This window comes from Piliocolobus tephrosceles, chromosome 17 (assembly GCF_002776525.5).
Source record: "Piliocolobus tephrosceles isolate RC106 chromosome 17, ASM277652v3, whole genome shotgun sequence".
Classification (NCBI taxonomy): Eukaryota; Metazoa; Chordata; class Mammalia; order Primates; family Cercopithecidae; genus Piliocolobus; species Piliocolobus tephrosceles.
This window is the reverse complement of record NC_045450.1, coordinates 63,698,376-63,715,479: the sequence shown is the minus strand read 5'-3', so window position 1 is coordinate 63,715,479 and position 17,104 is coordinate 63,698,376. Positions and strand designations below refer to the sequence as shown.

At 45.1% G+C, this 17,104-nt stretch overlaps 1 protein-coding gene across 2 annotated transcripts in view; it reads right to left on the bottom strand.

Moving 5' to 3' along the window:
- Positions 1–17,104, bottom strand: part of WWOX (WW domain containing oxidoreductase) — a 1,124,103-nt gene that overhangs the window by 226,823 nt on the left and 880,176 nt on the right. Inside the window, exon 9 of one of the 2 annotated variants that reach the window (XM_023226799.1) lies at positions 15,487–16,008. The exons of the other annotated variant lie outside the window; for it this stretch is intronic. Within the exon in view, the coding sequence (XP_023082567.1) occupies positions 15,988–16,008 (21 nt within the window). The 3' untranslated portion in view covers positions 15,487–15,987. Of the gene's footprint in view, positions 1–15,486; positions 16,009–17,104 lie in introns of those variants that run through there. 2 annotated transcript variants of the gene reach the window in all.

The following is a 17,104-nucleotide window of genomic DNA, read 5'->3' as shown; positions in this document are numbered from 1 at the left end:
AAGATCCAAACAGGCTGTCCTTCCCAGGGTTTTGGTCTCAAGACAAACTCCCCTGGAGGTCAGTTCTCCTTTCTCAGCATGACATCTCTCTCTTAAGGGAAAATCACTCATGCTGTGTTCATCACCTGTTTTGTCTCCTTTTAAAAAATGCCAAGTGAACACAGAGACAAATTCAGTCCAGAAAGACTGAGGGAGAGCTTGATTAAGACAGTGGAGGGATCCTGGCAGGTCTGAGGCCAGATGGTGCCCTCTTGCCAGACTTCCTTCCTTCCCTGTCTCCCTCCCTCCCTCCTTCCTTCTTCCTTCCTTCCTTCTATCTGCTTCTCCCTCTCTCTTTTTCCCTGCCTCCTTTTATTTTCTTTCATTTTACTTTATCGCATTCTGGCCTGTTCATTCTACAGTCTTACAACTTGGGTGGTGATGGAGTTACCCTGGGGCTTTGGGGGCTCCCCGGTGTTAACAAAGAGCTGTTGTCAGTGTGATGTGCATTCTGGCATTGATAAAATGCAGGCCACAGAGTTTGCAATAACACAGCTGTTGACCTTTAGCAGCTCAGGATTCTGGAAATCTACTGAAGCTAGACAGCCATTCCCCAGCCCAGAACTCTCTCTCCCCAGCAGAGAACAGTTGAGGCTGCTTAGGCTGCAGATAGGGCCCTTCTCAAGGCACAAGGAGGATCTTGCAGGGCCCATGACTTAGAAGCAATGCATAGTCAGGCTGCATGGAAAACAGAGCCAGGAACTACAAATCATGTGGGGAATGGAGGCCCTTAGTCTGCGACACTGACCAATTGAGCTCAACCTCTCTCTTTTTTTTTTTTTTTTTTTTTTTTTTTTTTTTTGGTGAGACAGGGTCTCCCTCTGTCACCAAGGCTGGAGTGTAGTGGCACAATCATGGCTCACTGCAGCCTAGACTTCCTGGGCTCAAAAGATCCTCCCACTTCAGCCTCCCGAATAGCTGAGACTACAAGCATGTGTCACCATGCCCGCTAATTTTTGTATTTTTTGTAGAGACGAGTGCCTTGCCATATTGCCCAGGCTACCCTCGAACTCCTGAGTTCAAGCAATCCGCTCACCCCGGCCTCCCAAAGTGCTAGAATTACAGACATGAGCCGCTGTATGTGGACCCCCGCCCGGCCTCTCTTTCTATCTATCTGTCTGTCTGTCTCTCTCTGTCTCTCTCTCTCACACACACAGACACACACACACACACACACACGCTCACATACCACCTCTGTCTCACTTTGCTTCCTCTCGCTTCCTCCTGGGCCAGTCCCCTTACTCTCAGCATCTCACTGCTGTCTTTGCACACCTGCTCCATTCTCTCTCCTGCCCTGCTTCCTGCTTACTCATGCTTTCTGCTCCCTAACACCCTTCTTGCAAAGGGTTCCAACTGGATGCCCAATTCCCGAATCCACAAGACCGCTCAGTCTCAGTATTTATCTCCAACCACCAGTCTTTTTCTGTGTCTCTCAGTTCTGAACCACCCAGCAGTCCACTGCTGGCCCCACTACCCTTGACTCCTGGTAGAGCCATTGGTGCTATGGACAGAGACCCCCAGCCAGCAAGCCAGCATGGGCAGGTTGCCTGTGGTGCTGTTAAGATTGTGCAGGGTGGTCTGATTGCGCTAGGGCCATTCCATCTTGGGGATCCAAGAAAGCAGAGACGAGTTCATCAGACATATATATAGGCTAATGTGTTTAACTCTTGATATTGAACTAATCAAACTAAAAAGAAGGCCTTCTAAGTGAATTAGAATTCTTAGAACCACCCAAAGAGGAAAGATGGTTAGTGGATGGTGCCATCCAAAATGGAACACTATTCCCAATTAGTCACTAACTCTGGGGAGATACGGCAAGGGTTCAGCATCTTCAGAACCCTAATATGCTGGTGATTTAAATAATTAAGGACCCCAAAAAGGGGATCATTGTTAGTCCCAAAGCTCTACAGGTTAAATGGCTTACTCTCAACCATCTAACTCAGGATGATTACTTTCTGCTTGTTTTAACAGAGAACTCAGGTTGTACAGGAACTCAGGAATTCTCTTGCCTAGTTCCTGAAACAAAATGAAAACTTCCAACAAAGCTAAAAAGAAGCACGTGTATCTGCTTTGCCTGACTGCCCACCGGAGCTCATTTCTCCAGCCAGGGGCACTGATCCCTTGGTGGTCGCAGCAACATGCTGGCCCTGGGGATGCACACAAGCCACGACTGAGAAAGGACAGGCTGGGAGTGGGGCACAGACTACAACCACTGGTCTTTCTCTCTGGGAAGAAACTAACTTGACAGCTATGCAGAAATCTTCCATTTCCCTACCCAAATGCACTTTCCAGCCCTCTGTACTGGGCTTTGTGCCCGAAAAAGTTGACCAATATGAACACATCAGTAAGTTCCTTTTGCCATCTGATTTCTAGTAGGGCTTGAACAATGGCAAAGAGTTGAAGGGGCGGGGAAGTTTATTCCCCTGGGACCTCTCCTAGGGACAAAGAGTATTAACTCTGGTAGGCTGAATTCCTCAACCAAAGGTTACAGCTCCTTCCAGGGAGTCCTCTCCCTCCTGGCACCTTCAACCGTCTCCTGTACCTGTTCCCTCTTCTTGGCCAAGGATGGTTACAGACACCCTTATTACTATCTCTGGGAAATTAGCTCTTCTTTTCTTTCTTTTTTTTTTTTTTCTTTTAAATGTTTTTGAGACAGAGTTTTGTTCTTGTTGCCCAGGCTGGAGTGCAATACCATGACCTCGGCTCACTGCAACCTCAGCCTCCCAGGTTTAAGTGATTCTCCTGCCTCAGCCTCCTGAGTAGCTGGGATTACAGGCACCTGTCACCTCACCCAGCTAATTTTTTTGTATTTTTAGTAGAGACAAGGTTTCACCATGTTGGCCAGACTGGTCTCAAACTCCTGACCTCAGGTGATCCACCTGCCTTGGCCTCCCAAACTGCTGGGATTACAGGCGTGACCCATCGTGCCAGACCAGAAATTCGCTCTTACGTTTCCCTTTACCTTTGACCACCCCCTTATGAAACAGCCCCTTTATTATTAAAATTTCTTGAAATTACTCAACTTGGGCTTGTTACCTCTTTCCTACTGGGATTACCATGGATACAGAAGGGACATAATGAGACCTGTGGTTTCACTGGAACCATGTTCCAAGCAGCAGAGCCCACAAGGCTGATTCACTGTTTAAACAGCAAGGGGGGAAAGTCCTGCTGGAAATTTTTGGAGAGCACATTTTTTAAAAGTTGACAAGTTCATCAGCCCAAGAAGAAAAGGACACAGAGAGTTCGGGCCGACGTATCGCAACGCCCTCATTAGCGCGAAATGAATTCATGTTACTCTGCCTCTGAACGTGGATGGCCCGTACAGGAACAAAGACATATGCACCATCATGCAAAAAGCCACTTGAAACATGAGGGAGCGTAGAGGAAAGTCCTTCAAGGGTTTTTTCCCAATTTTTCTCAACCCACATATTTTATAGGAAAGCTTTAAACTCTCACTAGAACAATGGATTAAAAAATGAGAAACCCTCCCTCCAGTTTCACAATCCATTTGTCTCATCCTCGAGAGTTGCTAGAAAAAAGAAAAGAAGGACGCAATACGTGGCAGGAGCTCCAGCATGCACGAACTTGAAAAATCCTGCCTTTGCTTGGAACATATTCTTAAATTTTCAAACACATTCCAATCTACCCCGATACAAGGTACAAAAAGATCACTGTCAAAACAAAACCCAGCCACTCACATGCCAAAGATCATGGAAGCTAAAGCAATCAATAAAGCCAGGACTGAGTTACAAATTGCACAGCCTACTTACAAATTGACTCATCTTTTGGTTTGTGATGCAGGGAGATATTCAATCTCAAAGACCTTCTGTGTGCTTCTGAAAATTACAAATGAGAAATATTGGAGTCCTATACTGCTATCAAACTGGCAAGTTGGTTCTCTTTAAAAACTGTACTTAACTAACCATGGCGCTGTGTCCTTTAAGAAAGCCCTAGGATCATTTCCCCAGCCAGCCTCCTCTGATCCCTCTCTGTTCTGTGTGGGATAAGGGCATTGTGCCTCCTGACCACGCCCCTGGTAGGACTTTTTGTAGCATGACCTTGAAATACTTTGTTTTACTGAGTCCTTGCAGTCAAAAGGAGTCTCTTGGGCATCCTGCAACTCCCAAGTCAAGCATAATGTGTATTATCAAAAAGAAGCCCAATAAATCTCTGTGGAATTAATCTTTGAAAACTAACAACATCAAAATAATAGTATTTTAAAATCTCTTCTGAAGCTATCAAGAAATGGCAAATATGTTTCAACATGTGCATCAACCCTGGTCAATTGGTAACAGCCTCCCAGAACACTCTATTAAGGAGAATTCAAGAGTCAGATCCCAGTCTTGGAAGGAAAACAGAGTACTGATGAATGAGTGATGTCCACCATTGACCTGGAATTAAGGAATGATGTCAAGGAGCCTATCGGTTTGTCATTCTTGTTCTTATTTGTCCTCACTCTCTGCACAGGTTACTTACATGAAATCCTAACAAGAAAATCCACTAAAATCCAAAGAGTGGTAGAATCAGCACAGCCCCAACCTACTTAGAATATTGTGGGCCTGGAGTCTAAAAATGGAAACCAGTTCATGTCCAAACCAATTGTTCTTCATGGAGCACAGGGAGGATATTAGGAATACGCCTTCATAAAGCTCTGAATCAGACTGGTATCCTCTAGGTGACTTTCAAAACTATAGGTCTGGAAGCACCTCTACCTATGGCATCTTTGTAAAATTGATTAACTATTTTCAATAAGTTTTTCTATCCTCCCCAGCGGAAAACTGCAAGCGCGTTGCATATGTAAAAATATAAATGTTTGACTCATCTCGTCTAGGGAAATGCTGACAGAACCAGGAATGTATGTGTGCTCCTGACTCCATAAATGTCTCCCGGAGCCCCGGTTCATCTTGACATTCCCACATGTTCCCATGCCATCTTGGACAAGCTTGCATTGCATAAAATTCTGACCCTGGGACGCCCTTCCTCAAGGAAAATTAGAGGTCAGCACAGTGCATTTTTGGCTCTGAGCCACGACCTTTTGACACAGCATCCGCATTTCTCAGCCAGTCAAGGTGTTTGTATGAGAGGGATCCTGGCTGACGGGACTGCAGAAGGCAGCCAGTTGGAACACGGGCATGAGCTGCAACTTCTACACTCCTTCAGGAGTAGTCAGCATTGCAATATGAGGATGCAGGTAAATTGTTCATGCCTATTCTTTTTTTCTTTTTAAGATGGAGTCTCACTCTTTTGCCCAGGCTGGAGTACAGTGGCGCGACCTTGGCTCACTGCAACCTCCGGCTCTTGGATTCAAGCAATTCTCCTGCCTCAGCCTCCTGAGTAGCTGGGACGACAGGCGTGCGCCACTATGCATGGCTAATTTTCGTATTTTTAGTAGAGACTGGGTTTCACCAATTTGTCAGGCTGGTCTGAAACTCCTGACCTTGGGTGATCTGCCCACCTTGGCCTCCCAAAGTTCGGGGATTACAGGCATGAGCCACCGTGCCTGGCCCCTATTCTGAATGTAGTGCAGGCGACTTCCACTAGTGACAGGGAGAGATCTGTACTAGCCAGTGATGTGAAGTGACTCGTGGCACGGGGACCCTGACACCGCTATTAGCCCTGTGGTGTTGACAAGGCACATTCGAGACAACACGACACCCTGCGTGCCAGTGACACAGATTTACGCGCTGAACTGCTTCCTCTATTCTGACATAATGCACTGTGACAGACTGACAGAACAGAGTGTTTGTGCCTGTAAAACCTTCATGATCAACAGGAAATGGAGATCTCTCCAGAGTTAAGTCCTGGAAGAAATCGCATGCCGACGTCATGGCAGCCTCTGCTGCTGGAGCTAAAGCCATCTGCAATTCAGATGGAATCTGATCCATTCGGAAACAGTTACAAAGTCCAAAAACTGGGCAGCCAGAGCTTGGCTCCTGATAGAGTGGGGTGGAGGGGCCAGGGACTCAGCAACACTCGGAGCTGGGCAAGGGCAAGGATCCAGCATTCTTTTTTTTTCCCTTTTGCCCAATAACTGTCCATATCCTGTTAACATGGCAAATGAAACCAGACTTCAATACTGGAACCTTGATGAGCCAATTTACTGAAAAAAGAATCAGTTCTTCCCCTCCACGCTCCATGCACCCTTCTTCCTCATCTTTCTCCTTTCTGTTATATCCCCAGCACACATTCCTTACCTGAGCTCCCAGTATTGATCCACAGACACCACAGAGGAAATCATGAAAATAGGACAAGGAAAGTCTGACCACTTCTCACTAAATGCTATTACAAAAGCATGAAGATTCGCAGGATATTTTTGGTAGAAGTTTCCTAAGGGTCAGTTTGTATGTTGTTCTGATCAACCAGTTGAGACAGAAACATTGACTTACTTGAGGAGAAGTATGTCAGTATCTCTCCGAACAAAGTTGATGCCAGAACTCTCTGCTCATGTGAGTCATCTCACAGGGCTAATTCTGGCCTGCTGTCTGTTTTTTAAATAAAGTTTTATTGGCACACAGCCACACCCATCCATTCACTTATTGTCTACAGCTGCTTTTGCACTACAATAGCAGAGTTGGGTAATTGCAACAGAGACTATATGGCCCACAAAGTATAAAATATTAATTATACGATCCTCTATAAAAAACATTCGCTGATTCTTGACCTAGAGAGTGCTTTCTTGGAGGTGGGGGACTTCCAATTACCTGATAAAACTCCTAAGAATTCCAAGCTCTGTCATATAGCAGTCTTGGCAAACGTGTACAAGGGTATGTGCCATGTGGTTATACTGGATCCAAAGCAAATAACAGACAAAGAATAGCTCTCAAAAAAGATGGACTGCTTCACCAGTCCTACCTTTCTGCATTAGTTAAGGTAATTCCACTTGCTGTAAGAGATATACCTCAAAGTCACAGGAGTTTAACACAATAGAAGTTTATCTCTCACTCCTGAAATGTCTTATTGACCAGAGAGAGATCTGCTCCATGCAGTCATTCAGGGATCTAGACTAGTTTCATCCTGCAGCCAATTTCATTGGCTGGAAGTCACATGGCCAAATCTAACAGCAGGAGAGTCTAGAAATGTGGCAAGGAGAAAAGTGAGACAGACTGAACATTAGCCCCACAACTCATTCTGAGATCTTAACGTACCCCATTTCTCCTTCCCTTCCTCTCTTTTCATAGCATCATGGTCTTTCCTGTAAAAAAAGGCACACATAATATCTGTTCAGTTTTATGGATAAACACATCATGTGTCATCCTTCCCAGGAAAATAGCCATCCTATCCGAGGAGAATGTAACGTTCTACTTAAGAAAGAACATCATGGAAGGACCGTGAGACCAGATACGAGGAGGCCCTGGTTACTGATCCTACTCTCCTGCCAGCTTCTTGGGCAGATACTTCCTTTCTTCAGCTTAGGTTTTCCCATTCATTACAGGGTAAACAATTTGAGTGTCCACGGTCTATGTTTCGGCTCTTTGTGATTCTTTGATTCTATAAGGAATTCCTAAGGATGGAATTTGATGCCTTGGTGGGAAATAGATTTTTGGATGCTGTTCTCAGCGTCAGTCCACAAAAGCAAACGACAAGTCCACTTCCACAACCAAGTCAGACTACAGGAGACCCACAACAAATATTTCACAAAGGAAAACAAAGGAATATATTACACGGCAGCCAAAGGAAACCACAGCCCCAAAGACTGCTTCGCCCATTGCAAACGGTTTTATATGCAATCTGCTCAGGGTAATTTCATTATTTCAGGCACTGCTCGCAACATCACCACACCGAAATCAAAATTTGATGAAATTAGTTTAGCCATCACGGGAAGGATAAAGAGGGGTTCAGAAGGGTATTCATTTGATAAATAAAATATATTTTAGAAGAGAATATTCTGGTAATCACTACTTATTAAGGCAAACTTCTTGAGGGTTTGCGGGATTCAAATGCACATTTTCTCCTCACTAAAGAAGCATACACGTTTGAGGAGCCCGGTCTAAAATATTAACAGTCCTCCTGAACCAGAAATATTAGTCCTTCCCTCCTTCTCTGCCTGCTCCTGTCAAGAAGCCACAGAGCATACAATGGCAGCGCCTAGCTAACCATGTAATTGATAACTCCCTACTCTATTCACTGTGGGAATCTGTCAGTTAAAGTCTAAAGATACACACACACCACTATGAAAATGAACTAACACAAGTCTGTCTGCAGACCAGGAAGGGCCTGAACGCAGTCGACATTTCACTACTTAATTGGTTGGGGCCAGCTTACCAGCGCACACGTGTATTCCGGCACTGCACGCTGTACTATGACTCTTTTTGACAGACTTATTTAGTGAAGAAGAGGTATTTTTTTTTCCCCACATAATTGCTCAAAATCACACTTTCAAAGTCAAAGTGATTCAAACTTGCCTGTCTGTATTTTGCAAACACACCAGTTGGAAGGAATGCAAATGCATGTTCCTATTGCTTAGGCGTGTGCACGAAAGAGGCTGTTTGGGGTCGTTTCTTTTTATTTTTTTTCTTCCTTTCCTCTGAGCAATGAAGGAGAAGGAATACAAACCCCACAGAGTTTAGCCCATCCCCAGTGAGGCTCAGATGGGCCAAATCCTACAGAAAACACGTTTCACCCAGCATAGGTCCAGAGCCCTTAGAGACAGATGTTGAAACTGAGATCCTGCCAGTCAAAACACTGGAGCCTTCAATGTTCTAGGACGGTTCCTTCAGCAGGACATAGAGCTGTAGCATCCAAACCTCAGGATGCTTCAAGGAGTCATGCTTTTCGGGTGACACCTGGCAAAGTGGACACAGGAAGGGCTTTGAAATTAGACCATCTTCAGTGTAACTCAAGGAAATGACCTCATTCCTTTGCTCCTCGGCCTTGGAAACAGAGCTGGTTGTATCTATCTTGCAGGGATGTTGAGGGCTTACATGAAGATGCTCCAAGCCGGGCACAATGCCTCACACCTGTAATCCCAGCACTTTGGGAAGCCAACGGAGGTGGATCACGCAAAGTCAGGAGTTCAAGACCAGCCTGGCCACCCTGCCCCTACTAAAAATACAAAAATTAGGTGGGTGTGGTGGCATAGGCCTTTAGTCCCAGCTACTCGGGAGGCTGAGGCAGGAGAATAGCTTGAACCCGGGAGGTGGAGGTTGCAGTGAACCCAGCTTGTGCCACAGCATGCCAGCCTGGACAAGAGAGCAAAACCCATCTTAAAAAAGAAAAAAAAAAAGATGCTTTGTATAAACATCATCCTGGATGTGGTAGGTGCTGCATGGACAGCTGCCCACATTGTCCCCATCCCTCCCTACTCTGCCCTAAAGAGCTCTGCTGGCGTTTTTTCTCCTGGCATTTTTGGTTATTCCCATAAAGATTATTAGATGGCTCAGGCATCAGCAAGCACAGAGAAATCCTAATAAGAGGGCAGAGTTGGGAGATGTGGGCGAAGCCGTTTCTGATACTAACACAGCCAGAACATCGTGGAGACCACATGCAGAGTTTAGCAAAGTGTGGCAGTACAAAGGTCCTCCAAGTTGGGACCCTAGTTCAACACCAAGGCACGGCACTCCACAGGAAGAACTCGAATGAGGCTCCTAGGGGTCTGGAAAGTGTGACTGAATGACGTTCAAAAACGCCCCGTGATGACGCAACACAGAGCTTCTCAGCACAGATTTCTACATAAGCCACGAACCAAACTGTGGGGCCAACCCTGTGACTTTATATCACTCGATCTCAACATGTCTGAAGACAAGAAAAACGGAGATACCATGACCTCTACACTTACCGACTGAGTCCAGTCCCACGGGACTGCAGAACCGTAATCCCTTCCAAGAGAGGACTTTCGAGATGACCCTGTCTACTCTTCCTTTCCAGATGATGAAAATGAGCCCTGCAAAATACGTATTCAAAAAGCAAGAAATGTAGTAACGTCTCCTTGGGAGAATGGAGCTGATCTGGGTCCCCTTTCAAGGGCAAAGTTCTGATTCTGATTTGAAATGCCATATGTGGTTCCTGTAACTATGGAATAATCAGTCACGGTATTATCACTCTTACCATCGGGATACCTACATTGGATCCTGAGAGATGGTAAAAGAAAACACTTTGTAAAAGACAAAATAAATAAATAAACTATTAGTATTTTAATTGAGGCTAGATTGCCAGGCAGTCAATTTAATTAACTGCAGCACAATTAATTGTGAAAATTGAGGTTTGACTGTGACGTTGCCAATTCAAGTGGTATCGTGTAGACTTGGTTACAGCCAAGAGAACTAAAACCATTCCAAGGACATTGTTGGAATAAAATCAGCAGTGAAAGTGTTTACTCAAAATAAAGACATGGAAATCCTGAAGCCAATGAGCCATCATTGGCAAACTACCTTAGTTTTTCCATCTGTCAAATGGAGCTCATACAGCCAGCTTCACAGCAAAGATTTAAAAATTAGATGCTTATAAAGGTGAAGGATAGGTATGGTTCAGCATGGATTTGGGGTGGGAGTTGGGGGACAAAGGAGCATGCATTGATGGATTGATTTGAGATGAAGTCTCGCTCTGTCACCCAGGCTGGAGTGCAGTGGTGCGATCTCGGCTCAGTACAACCTCGGCCTTCTGAGTTCAAGTGATTCTCCTGCCTCAGCCTCCCGAGTAGCCAGGACTACAGGCACGTGCCACCATGCCTGGCTAATATTTTGTATTTTTAGTAGAGATGGGGTTTCACCGAGTTAGCCAGGATGGTCTCGATCTCCTGACCTCGTGATCCATCTGCCTTGGCCTCCCAAAGTGCTGGGATTACAGGTGTGAGCCACTGTGCCCAGCTGCATTGATTTATTCTATATCACTACCCCCACTTACCAATCACACCCTTTGGATAAATGCAGTGCAGTTTTCCTGTTGGGACACTGAGCGCTACTTCCCAGGCTGAGTAGGAAAAACTTGGACCACTGAGGACCTTTATCTTCAGTATCTCCTGCCTCAGGCATGGACGGCTGCACAGGCTCTGAGATGGGTGCTGATCATTGTCTTAGAGACATTTGAGCAACAAGATCCTTTCAACCGGATCGCTAGAAACTCCCATTTGACTCTCCTCTCTGCAGGGCTGGGCGGAACCTCTGTAAAACCCTCACAGGAACCTCAGCCATCTCTAGCTGATTCCAGGGAGTGAGGGCCTTTTATCTGCCTCTAATTCAGTCCTGAGCAAAACCATGCAGTGGCCACCATATCCCAGCACCTCAGTGGGGGAGCCCCTCATCTACATATTCTGAGACATACATAAACTTCTGTCTTCTTGTTGCTGCTGCTGTTAGTAATACAAGCAGTTTTCACTGGAGCCAAACCAATGCCCACCTAATATGATAGAAGAAAAAAACTATAAAGGTTAGAAGGAGATGAACTAAACACAGGCGTTATCTCTGGGAGGTGAGAATGGGGATGGCTTGTTTTACTTCTGTATGTTTTCCAAATGTTCTCTAATAACAAGAATTCTTTTTGTAATGGGGGAAGCCACATGTATGTAGCATAAAACAAGATAAGCCCCAAGCAGAATTCGAGAGGAAAAGATATACTTCCTGTGTCTGCATACGAAAAAAAAAAAGAAAAAAAAGACTGAAATTCTGAGCAGCTAGGACCAAGGAGACCTGGCCGCAAAGGAGAGCAGATGCTGATGAACGTCAATGCTGGTCCTCACAGCCTAATATGATTGCACCTGCTTCAAGGTGTGGGGGAGAGAAAAGTGGGGAGGGACATCAGAATGTACCTGAGGAAATAACAGGCGCTGGTGATAAGGTTTGGAACTGTGTCCCTGCCCAAATCTCATGTTGAATTGTAATCCCCAACGTTGGAGGTGGGGCCTGGTGGGAGGTGACTGAGTCATGAGGATGAATCCTTCATAAATGATTTAGCAGTATCCCCTTGGTGCTGTTCCAATGAGAGAGTTCTCAGGCGATCTGGCGGTTGAAAAGTGTGTAGCGCCTCCCCAGTCTCTCTCTGTTGCTCCCGCTCTGGCCATGTGAGACGTGCCTGCTTCCCCTTCACCTTCTGCCATGATTGTAAGTTTCCTGAGCCCTACCCAGTAACAGAAGCTTCTATGCTTCCTGTGCAGTCTGCAGAATCATGAGGCAATTAAACCTCTTTTCTTCATACATTACCCAGTCCCAGGCATTTCTTTATAGCAGTGTGAGAACAGACTGATGCAGTTGGTGAGCGTGCACTTCCACTCCTAGGTATATACCCAACATAATTAAAAACAGGAACCGAAATACTCATATGCAATTATTCATAGCATCACTGACTCACAAGAGCAGAAAGGTGAAAAGAACTCAAATGTCCAGTGATGGATGAGTGGATCAACCAACTGTGGTATCAATATACAGTGGAATATGATTCACTGATAAAAGGGAAGGAAGTACTGACACATGCCACAATGTGGATGAACCTTGAACACATGATGCTATTGTATGACCCCATTTAAAAAAAATATCCAAAATAGGCAAACCTATGGAGACAGAAGATAGATTGGTGTGGAAGAGGAATGGGGAGTAATTGCTTAATTGGTACAGACTTTTATTGTGGGGAGATACAAATATTTTAGAAGGGACAGATGTAGTTGCACACCATTGTGAGTGTACTGTTATTGAATTATCTACTTTGAAATGTTTAATCCTATGTTATGTGAATTTCACCTCAATGTTTTAAAAGTAGGGGAAAACAAAAAGCATCCCTGAAGTGTCCTTGCTTTTATGTGTGTCTGCTGCTTCCCAGAGGGGAGCTTGGTGTGAGGGTGGGATGGGAGTACATGTTTGGGATCCCGGGAAGGGGGTCCTTCAGGACGGTCACAGACTTGCAGGCACCCCCTGCACCCCCTGCCCCTATTGATGGTCTGAGCCCTCTGTCAGAATCTCTTTTCCTTTCAGCACTTCTTTCGAGGCTTAGCTTTCACTGTTTTCCTTCTTCTATCTCCTCTCCCCTTTCACTTTTGTAACAATAAAAATTTTATAGCCCCTCAAAGAAAAAGGAATGAAGCGACTCCCACAAAGAAGGAGAGAGAGTGTCTGTGGTGGGATTCTAATAGGGAAAGAAAGTAAAGGACAGGTCCACTGAGCTCACCTCCTTATAGTTTCTGGTGTGTGCTTTGCCTGTGGGGCCAGGACAGAAGAAAGAGTGCCACCCTAGAAACTTCTGTGGTCATAATGAATCAGGCAAATGAATAGGATCTGGAGGATCTCAGGCCTCTGGAGGATCCTATAAGGACTTCAGCTTCCCTGTGGGAGGCCATTTAAATTCAAGAGCTTGAACCTCTCTGACAAACACCATCGGTGGCGCCTTTGAAGAGCTGTCAGCTCTCCTGTGTGAATAAGTCTTGCCAAAATAAGTGGTTCAAAACAAACACTTGATTGAATGATATACAGGGTACCAGAGACACCACATATGGGAGTAAAGAGGAAGATATTATAGCTCGTATGAAATTGCCTGGAGGCAACAAAAAGGTTCCTATGTTGATGTGTGCGTGAGCCTCAGTTGAAACCTGATTGTCCCAGGCCAGGGGAAACCTCTCTGATGAGCTTACACAAGCTAGATTCAAAAACATAAAATGAACAAAAAAAGAGGTGTCAAATCTACGCCAGATACTTCCTTTTTGATGGCCCTGAGGAAAAAAAAAAAGGGGGATCGGAGGTGGAATGTGGCGTGCATACTTTGGATGCTATCAAACCTCTGTCCTCCATTTTTGCAGCTGAACCAGGTATTAAAGACATTGACACTGTCAGCACTAAGATGTGCCTCATGGAAAAAGTATTTTAAATGGTAGTTGCAGTCAAAAGACCTAGAGTGGGAAAGACAGAAGTAGTGTCTGTTGAACTCCTGGTATGCCTCGGGCATTTTCTCTTTGGATTGTTTTACTTCAGCGTCACATTAATCCAAGAGACGGTCTTATCATCACGGGTGCGGACGTTCAGGCTTGGAAACGCAACGCCATGCTGTTTGCAACTGCAAGATCCCAGGCTGAGACCTAGATCAAGCTATGATGGCAAAGTGCATGATCCTGCAACTATATCACCCCTCACGTTCTTGCTTAAGCAGAAATCACTTGCTCAGTCAGCCTCCCAGGCTGCCACCATTGCATGCCATGTGGCTGTTAGTCACAGGCCCACGCACATCACATGCTCCGAATCTGAGACTCTGACCACACAGCCCTGAGTGCTGGGAGTGAGTGAGGACCTGAGGTACCATGAGCAAAAGCAGCTTCATCGGTTCTCATTTCAAAACTACATAAGAAATAAAGATCAGAAAGAAGTAGGAGTGTTTCACAAGATGCTGGTGAGATTAAAGTGTGCAGGGAGCTTTGCAAGGAAAAAAGCTTTCATTCATTCATTCATTCATTCATTCATTCATTCATTCATTCATTCTTTCAAAGAAATAATTATCCAGTGCCTACTCTGTGCCAGGAACTGTGCAGGATATACAAGGATGGACAACGAAGACCTGAGCTTGAAACTGACATTTGGATGGAATAACACTGCCCTAATGTTGCTGGAGCCCAGAGAGGGGCGCTGGATAAATGCACCATTGAAAGGACATAGCATCTCCATAAAAAGACTTTGCAAAGGTCTCCAAGCACTAGCAACTAAAAGGCAGGAGGATGTCCGGGGATGGAGGGTGGCGGGGCAAAGGGTGGAAGAGGGGGTGACATTTGGCTGCTGAGAAAGCTGGAAGAGGTTTCGTCCTAATGGCAAGGGTCCTTATGCTTCTAGGAGTCAGGGATCTTACCTGTTTCCTCCCACCTTCCACAGGCCTGGCAGAACTGTTTGAAAAGTTGAATTCCATCATGACCTTCCCTTGCCCAAAGTCCTGAATTGGCTCTGTGTTGCCTATGGACAAAGCCCTTCTCTGGGCTGTGTATTCCCAACAGGGGTGACAACACATCCAGGGGTGTCAACACTGGTTTTGAGGGATGGGAGCTGGGGAACAAACACTGTTCACCTTTCATTTACAAGGCATAGCTATGTATATGGTATAGGAACAGACATTCAGCACATCTGTGGTATTCAGGTTTCATGGGCAAAGACCATTAGGAAAGTCATGTCTCAAAAGGCTCCTGGGGGAGGGGACCATAATGAAAAAAAAAAAAAAGGTTGGGAAACCCTCTAAACCAAGGTTTCTTACCTCCGGTGTTATTTTCATCCAGGACCAGAAAAGGTTTGGTCGCGAGGGGCTGCCCTGTTCATGTAGGATGTTAACCAGTATCCCTGGGCTCTACCCCCAGAAATCAGGAGCACACCAATACCCCTGTCCCAAGTTATGACAACCAAAAATGTCTCTAGACATTGCCCCACCTCCCCTGGGGGGCAAAAGTAGCCCTATCTGAGAACCTTGGAACCGGATGAGGCTATTCTTACAGGTGTTCACTAAGTAATAACTAAGTAAAGCATAACAATGTTGACTTTTTAAGGAGTGGCGTGTCTTTTATTGGTGGCAATCAATTCTGGTCCAGAGTTGAAGTGTAGAGTGACAAGGCAAAAGGAGGGGCCCAGCCTTGCCAATACTAGAGGCCTTTTCACATCCAATGATGGTCTCACCAGGAGAGGGGAGGGGCTGGGGCGTCCATTCCACAAGCCTAGAAATGTCCATCTCCCTTTGTGTCCGGAGAGGCCTCATTAAATTCCAAGGCTGCACTGGTGGAATCTGGCTTGCAGCTGTGCATTTCAAGGTCTCCCCGGGCCTTCAGTGGACAGGAAGCTGGGGTAATAAATTGCCTCTGCTTCCCGGCATAGGTTGTGGGTCTCAGAAGATTACGCCCTAAACATCCCATTCTGAAGGGTGGAGAGCTGGCGGACCCAACACCAGAGACCAAGTGTGGGTCTTGGGGTTTGGCAAAGTGACAACTCTGTAAACAGCATTAGTTAGCCACAGAACAATCCGTCCTGCTCTTCAGGGCAGACAATTGCATCAGGTGACGCTTTCTATGAGTCAGTAATATTTAGGTTTGCGCTAAAAAAAAAAAACAAACGTGAATTAATTCCCTGTACATTGCACAGTATTTAAGGAAATAACACATGGTTCATTAGAGTTGATAATCTTAACAGAGATGGATTCATCACATCATAACTAGGCCAGGTTCTAGAAAACAGAACCCCAGTTTGTTGCGGAAGTTGAGGCTGAACGATTTACCAAGATTCTTTCGAAGGCTAGTGTATAGCAAGGCAGGTATTAGGGAAGAACCCACATGCCTTTCAATTAAGATGTTCATTGATGTGACACATAAAATTCTCCTATTTTATTATCTGTACTGGAAGGTGGTTATTCATTTAACTGCTTTGCTTTTGTGCTGTGAGGTCATTAGAGAGAGTTCTTCTCTAACACAAATCCGAAAGAATCAGTTCTCTGAAGAGCACACTTGCCTTCTTTCCCTTCCGAGAGTATTAACAAGATTGAATTTTCCTGATATTGTTTGATTTGTGAAATCACACTGTACTTTCAAGTGCAGAAATGAGGAGAGTCCTTTACACTTTGTGAATGCAAGAGATTTTCAGAAAGGTGAAACCATTTAGAAAAGAATTTTAAACATTCGACATAAATGTTGCATGAGTTTTGTGCTAGGGAAAAGAAAGCTGACTAGTAATAAAATCACCTTGAAATAATCGTAGGATAGGTAATGTTAAATGAAATAAACACGCTGAAGAAAAAAACCAATATTCTACACACACGTGTTTTTCCCTAGTTGGAGACAGATATTTCTGTCTTCCAAGGGAAGCGGGGGCTTCTCGGCTCATGAGCCCTGGTGCCCCCACCCCCGAGCCCCTGCCCCCATATCAGCACAGAAACTTGTATTATTGAAAATACCCAGAAATACTTCTCATTTACTTCTTCCTTGGGAACAAATTACTCAAATTGAACTCAAGTTTTAAACTTTCATTTGTTAAAACAGCACTTTGAAAAACCAGACAAGGCAACGCAAAGCAAACAAAATAAAAGCCTGAAGCTGGTCCTCCTACAGTTGGAGAGACTGAGACAGAAAGAAAAACTGTGCCCCCCCCCACCCCAAAAAAAAAAAAAAAAAAAAGAAAACAGAAAGAAAAAAATAATA